At 53.8% G+C, this 8,970-nt stretch overlaps 1 protein-coding gene across 2 annotated transcripts; it reads right to left on the reverse strand.

Moving 5' to 3' along the window:
* Window positions 1–1,006: 1,006 nt before the first annotated feature.
* On the reverse strand, window positions 1,007–8,761 carry Slc35c1 (solute carrier family 35, member C1). 2 transcript variants are annotated; one of them, NM_145832.3, is made up of 3 exons: window positions 8,646–8,761; window positions 6,910–7,433; window positions 1,007–3,017 (listed from the first exon to the last, which is right to left on the reverse strand). In NM_145832.3, exons 2-3 carry the CDS (start codon window positions 7,400–7,402, stop codon window positions 2,458–2,460), a joined length of 1,053 nt encoding a protein of 350 aa, NP_665831.1. In that variant the 5' UTR covers window positions 7,403–7,433; window positions 8,646–8,761; the 3' UTR covers window positions 1,007–2,457. The 2 variants fall into 2 exon arrangements, with proteins under 2 accessions (NP_665831.1, NP_997597.1); NM_211358.2 differs by lacking the exon at window positions 8,646–8,761 and having other exon boundaries at window positions 6,910–8,037.
* Window positions 8,762–8,970: the final 209 nt, after the last annotated feature.

Below are 8,970 nucleotides of genomic sequence, written 5' to 3' on the forward strand. Positions count from 1 at the left end.
CGATTCTATCAGGAACCCCAGTTCCCTTTAAATAATCCAGCCCATATCCTAGGCTAGTGTGTTAGGAATCTATCAATGTATGCTGTTTCCCCACAGTTTAGAGGCTTAGGATGATCTGCAAATTTTCTAGATGTGGGTTGGGTGGTTCTGCTGGCCTTGCAGAGGGGTGCAAGGTGGCTGCACTACCCCCTGCTGGGACAAGGGGAAGGACTGGGGGGGTGTCCTCCTCCATGGGGCCTTCCCACTCAATGCTCACAGCTCACAGGAAGCAGAAACTTCCATCCAACACATCTTAGAAAGCTCCCTCTGCCCTTAGCATTACCCCATCCCCCAACCACACTATATTCTTCCGGTAGGAGTGACTGAATCACAGGGTCAGCATTTATTCAAGGACCCAATGCACGTGGGTGTCCCATTCATCTGACCTACCACTGTGAACTGACCCCTGAAGCTGGGAGCAGCCACAACAGCACCCATCCCCCCTCCAGGCAGTTTGGTCAGTTATCGGTTATATAGTGAGCAGGCTAATATAGCTTTGACCTTCTTCCGCATCTGAGAGAAAGGGCATGCGCTCCATGCCCTTGAGGGAGCAGGCACTCTTCTGTGCATCTGCTGTGTGACAGGTGCTGTAGCACGCGGTGATCCAGGAGCTGCAGGAGGCTCTCCCTCTGACTACTTCTTCCTCACAAGCCTCTCTGAACCCGTGTCCTCATCTGCAAGATGGCGGGACAGTGATGGTTCCCATCCCACAGTAGGAATGGCTGTGAAGAAGAAGGACAGGTGGATGGCCTCCGTGCACACACAGCCAGTGGCAGCAGTGGTAGCTGGAACTGATGGGAACTTGAGTTCTGGACACTCACTTCCCAGAGTAGATATCTGCAAAGTCCTTGCCCTAAGAGATTGCAGGACCAGGATGGTTGCTTGTTGTAGCTGGGTCCCCACAGACTCAGATTTCAGACCCCCCACTGGGGCCTGTCTCTCAGTCCATAAAACATGCTGTATCTTGTTTGTTTTTAAAAAAATTTTTTTTTTATTAAATCACATACAACTCAGGGCATCAGGCCCCACCAACTTCATTAGAACCCATGGGAAGTCGGAAGCAGAGGCTGACATGGTTTCCCCATCTTCTCACGAAAGAGACAAAGACATCAAACATGACGCCAAGGAAATGAGGGTACAAAAGGCCAAACAGAAGGGACTAGGACAGTGACAGCTACCCTGAGGATAGGAGGGTGTGGTGCTGGGCATCGTGGTCTGAGTGCTTCTGTCCCCAAATTCATGTTGGAATCCTTCTGTTGAAGGCTTTGGGGTGATCAGGTCATGGGGCGGAGCCCTCCCAGGGCTAGTGCTCCTATACAAGAGGCCTGAGGGAGATTATCTGTGCCTTTACCAAGTGAGGATGTGGACAGGGGTTTCCTCAGAAATACTGGGTCTATGAGTACCTTGATGTGGGCTTCGCTGCCCCCAGAACAGTTATAAGCCAACCTCCACTGTTCTTAGACACACGGCCTAGGCTATTTTGTGACAGGAGCCTGATGGGATAACTCCGAGAATCAGTGCGCTCCTCCGGCCCCAGCCTCAGAGAACATAAGCCTACCTTCATGAGAGGCTCAGGGGTCCAAGCAGATGGGAACAGAGGCTGAGTGGACCCCACTTCCTGCCTGAAGATGGAGGTGTTGGGGAGGAGGCTAATGGGGGGGGGAAGGGGAAGGGAGTACAGAAAGAGAGTATAGCCAGATAGCTGGGTCAGGTGTTGGAGAACAGGATGGTGGCCCTTCTGGGCCAAGAGAAGCCAGGCAGGGAAAGTGGGGTTAGGGGCTGTAGAGGCATTCATCACTCCACTTAATCTGTAAAACGTGTGGCTCCCCCTTTTCTAAAGTTGAAAATATGAAGTGTGGAGGTGTCAGTCACCCCATGGACAGTTGGTCTGTCATACCCATCCACACAGAAGAGGGCAGAATGGCCATCTCTCTCTCTCGGCTCAGCTCCCAACTGCCTCCAAAGGTAGTCTGAAGTGTTATTGATGTTAATAGCACCTAGCTATTATGCTACCTGCCCAGGGCCCCAGAGATGTGGGGTTACACAGCTCCCTTCAACTAGCTATAGTAGGGTCACAACCCATCTCCCTTGTGTAGAAAGTAAGACATCACTTCATCAGTCCAGTGCCCAAAGAGTGCAGCTGGCCCCAACCCCAGAGACCATATGGAGGTAGACAGGCCCCAGGAGGAGGCAGGAAGGGTGCCACTCCTGGTAGGGCTTTCCCAAGACTAGAAGATGGGGCAGGCAGGAGATTTGGCAGCTTTCTGACATTATCAGGAAAGAACCTGGCTCTTCTTAGATGGTCTTCTGAGAAGGATGTAAACATTATTGCTCAGGGCCATACCCAGTAGGCTCTATGGGAAGCCTTCCGTGCTGGGCAGGCCCCACCCGAGCTCAGCCCTGGCTCCCTGAAGGAGCTCACACCCTGATAGCACTCTTCTCACCATCTTTGGAGCTGGGGTCCTCCTGGGTCTTCTGCATCTCCCAGCCCCTGACCCAGGTGTAGGCGGAGGAGCCACCCAGCACCATCAGGTTGCTTGTCCACCACAGGAAGCTCTTAATCTCTTCGTAGTAGAGCACGGCCAGCACTGTCTGTGCACAGGCCTTGGCCGTGCCTGACACGTTATGGGTCAGGGGACTGGTGAATTTGATCTGCAGTCCTGTCACATAGCCGATGGCAAAGCCAAACAGGCCACCCAGCGTCATCATGAGCCAGAAGTGGGCACTGCTCAGATGAGTGAAGGCCAGGAGGGCACGGAGCTCGCCCAGCACTATCATCAGGGGCAAGAAGAGCACGCAGGCATTGACATTGTTATAGAAGGTTAGGCGCCAGATACTGTGGTCTACTGCAGGGAGCACCTTCTTGGTATAGATGGCATTGAGGGAGACGCAGAGGCTGGCCAGCACCCCGAAGATGGTGCCCGTCAGGGACAAGGTTCCCTCAGCTCCTTCTTGGTCTATACCCAGCCAGAAACCACCTGCAACAGACAGAAGAGTGACACGGTAAGGAGGGATGAGGACAGGAGGGAGAGGGACAGGATTCTGACACCACCGTTCTGACTGTTCCATGGCCCTTACCTCATCATCAACACATACAAAGTCTAACCCCTGCACTAAGAAAGGGCCGAGGGCGTGGAGCCCAGAGTGAGAACCTGTGTTCCCCCTCTGTTGGGGGTCAGTCCTGTGTACTGTGTATTCACCTGCTGATTTGGGGGCCCAGACATCTGGATACAGTACAGGTTACGGGCAAGCATCTCAAGGGTCAAGCATCTCCATCCTCAGTGCTATGTAAAAACTGTTTTTCCATCATCTCTGATTGGTTAATAAAGACTCAATCAGCCTATGACTGGGTGGGAGAGGACAGTACAGATGGGACATCGGGTCCCAGTGAGAGGGTCCCTGGTAGAGAGAGGGGAGAAGGAAAAGTGTGGAGAGGCCATGTGGGGAAATCAGGAGGATTCACCATGAGGTCACACATGGAGCAGAGCAAGCCAGAGAAAGACTCGGATGGCAAGCATTGGGGCATCTATCTGGGCATTAGCAGCTTAGAGGGTTAGAACAGCTCAGAACCTGCCCAGCAGAGTGCCAGCAGTTTGTTAATGAAAATACCAGGTTTCTGTGTCATTTATTTGGGAGCTATATGGGCTAAAGTGGGCACAGAAATGCCCTGCAGATAAAGGGAGCAAAGCAGGGGGTGGGGGCAGGGGTGGGGGGGTTATAACTTCCCCAAATTTCACCAATACCCTCCACATTCTCCCAGGCAGAACTTAGCAGAGGGGGAATATATAAGGACAGATGTGACCCTGTCAACTCTCTAATTACAATTGTAGTCATTGTAATGAAGGCTATAAAATAAAATAGCATAGGTGCCTGATGGCCTGTGGGGGCCAACAGCTGTAAAGGAAGAGGGCCAGTAAAGTGACCTTGGACACTAAAAAGGGACAGGGCTCTAAGCCTTGGTTCTGGCTCCCTTGGTGAGAACATTAGGTCAGAGCTGCTCATGGCCTGATGTTGTTTACAGTCACTCCTGGGTCACCCCCCCCCCCCCCCGCCCCCTGCTCAAAGAACCTACATGGCTCCCTAGGCCACAGCACCGGGCTTCCTGCATCTAGCCCGACTTCCTCTGTCACATGATGGCCCCAAGCCACCTACTTAGCTCCCCACTTCTCTGTATATCCACAGAGCTCTGTGTATCTGCATCTTTCCAGGGACTCCACCATTCTTCAAGGCCAAAGTCAGCCTCTCCTGGGGATCCCTTCCTCATCCCCCCAGTACTCAGCCTCTTCCCAGCTTCCTGCTGCTAACACAGCATTCCTTGCCACCCCCAGTTGGTAGAAACCTGCTTGTGGCAATGCTATGGTCTCTTTATTTAGACTCCTCATTTCCACAAGGCAGAGGTTTACTGCTGCTGCAGGAATTAGCAACATGGAATAGTGGGACCAGCACAGGCATCAGAGCCATCAGGCCCCTGCCTGTTCTGTGATTTTTGTAGCTGAGCTGCTTGGGAGAAGTTACTTAACCTCTCTGAGTTCCAATTCCCTTCATCTGTAAAAACTGGGGCCACGTTTTTGCTACTATGTTAACCAATCTACTACTCTGTCTTACAACTAAATAATCTTTCTACAGTGGATATTTCCTGTGGCTCCCAACTGTCTTCAGGAAACATTCAAATGTGTGTTCCCAGCCTGTACTACTGGAGCAGTCTCATGCCAGCAATGACTTTTCAGCTAGGCCTGCTCAGGTTATCCCACATGCTCCCTGCTCCCTCTAGATACCCACAGCCCTTAGCATCTAGTGTAACTATCGTTTCTGCCATCAACATCATTCACGGACCAGGAGCAAGGACCCCACCCTTCCTTTCTCAAACTTGTACCCTAAAACTCAGTACAGGGCCTGGAAAATACTTGGCCACAAGCTAATAGCTGCTCAATGGATGGAGTGAGAGCAGATAGAGACTGCTAGGAGAAAGGTACAAGTCTTCAAGAAGCTGGAGAGAGGCAAGGTGGTGCTCCTGCAGCCCCAGTTGCCTGGGACTTGAGGGCAACATAGCAAGATGCTATCTCAGAACAAGGGCACCAGACTCTCCAGCCTCACAGGCACTTGGCTCAGCAGAGCCCACGGTGGGTTTCCCTGCACAGTCAGAGCACCCTGTACCTCCTGGTGGTTACCACTAGAGTCTAGAAGTGACTCCATTCTTCATTCTCAAGGTCCTAGACCCTAGAGGGGCTGTGAGCCCGACAGGCTTTGCAAAGTGCCGCATGTCTAGGAGGCCTTTCCAGAGATGGGCCTTCTCCACAGGAGGAAGGGAGGGGAGAGCCAAGAGATGGGGCCAGTAGTGGGGGCAGCAGAGAGCTCCACTTTCCCGTGCCACTTGGGCAGGCCGCCATGGGGCTCAGCTGCCTCACTATCAGCTACTTGTCCCTTTGGGGACCCGGGCTCAGGTTCTCCAGAGACTGTACCTTCCTGCATGTAAGTTCTCCTACTAGGAGGCCCATCCCCTCTAACGTTGGCAGGGCTGGTGGACTGAAGTGGGACCCCACGGTAGCTTGTAGGCTGGAAGGAGGAGTACCAGATCTCTTAGGGTATGTATGTGGGGGCAGTGGGAGGCATCCTGCCACTATCTGACCTCTCTCCGCCCAGACCCCTTAACCCTGGATCCAGGAGCTGCCCAACCAGGGCAATGTTTCTAGGGAAGACAGTACAGGTTGGCCTGGTCCCTACATCTAGAGCACCCAGCCTGGGCCTCAGAGACACCAGGGACATCTAAATAGGCCAAACAAGACGAACTAAAATCCAGAGCAGGTACAAATGAAGGTTGCTTTTCGTTCATTCAGGACTCTGAGGGGAAAGATGCCCTGGTCTCTGTAACCCAGCAGCCACTAAATTCATTCAAAGTGGCAAACATGTTCCCTAACACATGCTGTCCAAGCCAAGAGGCCCTTGCTCCATGTGACTGCCGGGCACTGAAAAGATGTTGGCGGAATCAGGACATAGTGGCTGCCGTTAAGGGGCCGGATGCTTCAAAGTTCCTGGGCTTTCATTTAAAAGCACATTTAGACTGTAGTGATAGTGTTGGTTTTCATTGCGCTAACTCCCAAGGGTCAGGAGCAAAGCAGACTGGCTTGAAACACAGGCCAGGGAGTATGACCAACTGGGGACTGCGTCCCAGACTATCTGCTTCTTAGTTGTGGGGCTGTGGCAAGGAGCGCAGCCTCTCCGAGCTGCAGTTTCACAGAGATGCCGCCACTCAGAGAGCTTATGGGTACAATAAAGAGGATGCTACAAGTGTAATGATCAGCACAACGCTCCTATCGGTAATTAATTACTTATGGTCACATCTGAGAAGGTAGTTAAAGCCTCTTAAAGCACACACATATTGACTGGACCACTGAAATGGCTCAGTGGGTAGAGGTACTTGTGCCAATTGTGATGACCTGAGTTCACCCTTGACCTCTTGAGAACAGTGGTGTGTTGGTCAAGAGTGTAACCTATGGAGGTAACTGCTTATGTGCAAATTTCTGCTACGTCAGTGATTACCTGTGTGATCCCAGCTACTTAGCTTCTCTGTGCCTTGGGTTTCTCTCCATAAAACGCAGCTATATTATACCTTGTAATGGGGATCCGTTACATTAACATGGCTCAAATGCTTAGCTAGATCTGAGTGTCTGGCTGGCTTTGCTGTAGTGTCTGCCTAACATTATTATGTTCACCTTGGCTGGATCCCTAACTTACTGAGTCACAGTAAGGAAGTTATTTGTTCTCTACAGGTCTCTCCCTATGACTGGTGGTGCAAAAGACCTGGGACAGATAATGAGTAATGTGGTATTGATCTTTACGATTCCTGCTCCCCACGCCCCCAGTCCCACTCACCAATGATGACGCCGCAGGTGAGCAGGGCATAGAAGGAAGTGGTCTGTTTGAGCAGCAGGTAGGAGAGAAGAACGTTGAACACGGTGGTGAGCGAGCGTCCCACGTTGTAGAAGGGCACCCCTACGTACTTGAGGCAGAGGTTATTGAAGGTTATCATGCCGATAAAGACCACTGACAGCGGCAGCACACTTCGGGCCACCTTGAGGTCCAGGTTTAGGGTGGGGAAGTCTACCATGCCGGGGCAGCAGGTGGCCAGAGTGCTGAGGCCCTTGCACAGCAGTGAGGTCACCAGGCATTGGTAGAAGGTGACAAAAATGGGGGTATCCAGCTGCAGGGAGGGGCTGTCCAGCAGGTACTTGTTGAGGAATACCATGGAAATGGAGGTGACCCAGTAGAGAGAGACCACCAGCGCGATCTGCAGAGCCCGGAGCAGAAATGGCTTGTTCCCGCTCTCTGACTCCTCGGAGACAGCAGAGACTCCAGTCAGCGCCATGCGCAGGATCCTGGACCGCTTCAGAGGCGCCCTGTTCATGGTGGCAGAAGAGCTGGGTCACCTTACGGCCAGAAGCAGTCCCTGGACTACAGGGCTTCAAGCAGCTAGGGTCTGTGGCTGCAGCCTTCAACTGTCACATGGGATGACCTATCGGTCCCCTCCTTCTTGGATGAAGTTCTGCTTCCGGATTTGCCGAGGTGCACCGCTCCTCATCTTGCTCGCTCCCGGGGCGGGGGAGGGAGGTGGTGTCACGAAACAAGACCCAGGGAAGGGAGAAGGGGCCTAACTAAGGATGTGGGCTTTGACAGCCATGGCCAGTTTGAGGACAGGGGACACGTGAGTCGCAGGGAGAAAGGAAGCGAGAGAGCGAAGGAAGGACGGAGCGGAGGAGGAAATAACTGGACGCGGACCGCGTGGGAAGCATGGGCTGCGGGAACCCCCGGAAGCACCCGCAGAGCCGAAAGGAGGGCGTGCTGCAGGGAGATCACCGAGGCTCAGGAAGGCGTCTCGAGGGACACGGACAGGGGCCTGACCGGAGCAAGGCCCTGCGGTTGCCACGAGCCGAATTCAAGTTCCGGCTCAGCGACGCGGGTCCCGGGCCACTTACCGAGCAGGGCGGGCCCTGCGCGCATTTCCTGACACGCCTACGAGCCGCCTTAAAGGGCCAGCTCGCAGGCCGTTGCCACTTCCCGCGGCCGTCAAGAGCTCCCCGGCAAGTCTGCACCTATGCCCACAGACCTGCCCTCTTCTTCCGGGAGTCCCCGGAGATCAGGGAAGGGTTTGCAAGTGCTATAGCCTCTCCCATTTTCTGGAAGGTTCTGTCATTCTCCCCTCCACCCGCACTATCTTTTCCCCTGATATCTTCAGATCGACCAGACTCGGTCAGGTGCATCTTCACCATCTACCCAGAAAATGGAATACCACCTTTCTGCTTAGGGAGACCCCCCCCCTCCCTCCGCCCAGCCCTTGCGCCCGGCTCCCCACCGTTGCACCTCCCTCGTCCCTCGAGCTCAGGCCACTCGGGAAGACCTTGTTGCAGTCCTCTCCTTTTTTCCTACCCCTATTTTCACCGCTTCCAGACCTAGTCAGGACATGAAGTCCCGGAGATCCAAGCAGCACTTCCAGAGGCGAGAAGCCATGTCACCTCCTCCAGATAAAGTCCATTCTGGATGCCCAGACCAAAGCCTCTGAGCTTCTCAATGCTGTATCCCCTTCCCGGGGCCCTTTCCCTTCCAGAACGTACCGTCCGTCCACCCGACTGGGCTCTGGTGTCCTGGCTGATGCAGGGACCTGGTGCTCACCCTCGGCGGTGCCCTCGGGTGCACCTGCAGCACCACCCTCGGCTGAACTTGCAACGCTGCCCAAGCCGCGCCCCCAGTACGACTTCCTGCCACGTCGGGCTTTGGGCAAGGTGGGGCGATTACCCACGGGAGCCCATCAAGAAAGCCTCTTTCCTTTATCTAAGGTCAACGCCATCTCCCACCCTCCACCCCAGCTAGCCTGGGACTCCTCCATTCTGTTACTGTCGTTTGGCGCATCCCTTGACAAGATGCATCTTTGGCCCTATG

The sequence above is a fragment of the Mus musculus genome, chromosome 2, assembly GCF_000001635.26.
Source record: "Mus musculus strain C57BL/6J chromosome 2, GRCm38.p6 C57BL/6J".
Lineage (NCBI taxonomy): Eukaryota > Metazoa > Chordata > Mammalia > Rodentia > Muridae > Mus > Mus musculus.

Bases quoted from the DNA above. Each gene is read 5' to 3' on its own strand.
- Slc35c1 (NM_211358.2), bottom strand. From the start codon at position 7,441: ATGAACAGGGCGCCTCTGAAGCGGTCCAGGATCCTGCGCATGGCGCTG. The intron at 3,018-6,909 runs GTGAGTGGGACT...TGTCTGTTGCAG, and splicing joins CACCTGCGGCGTCATCATTG to GTGGTTTCTGGCTGGGTATA.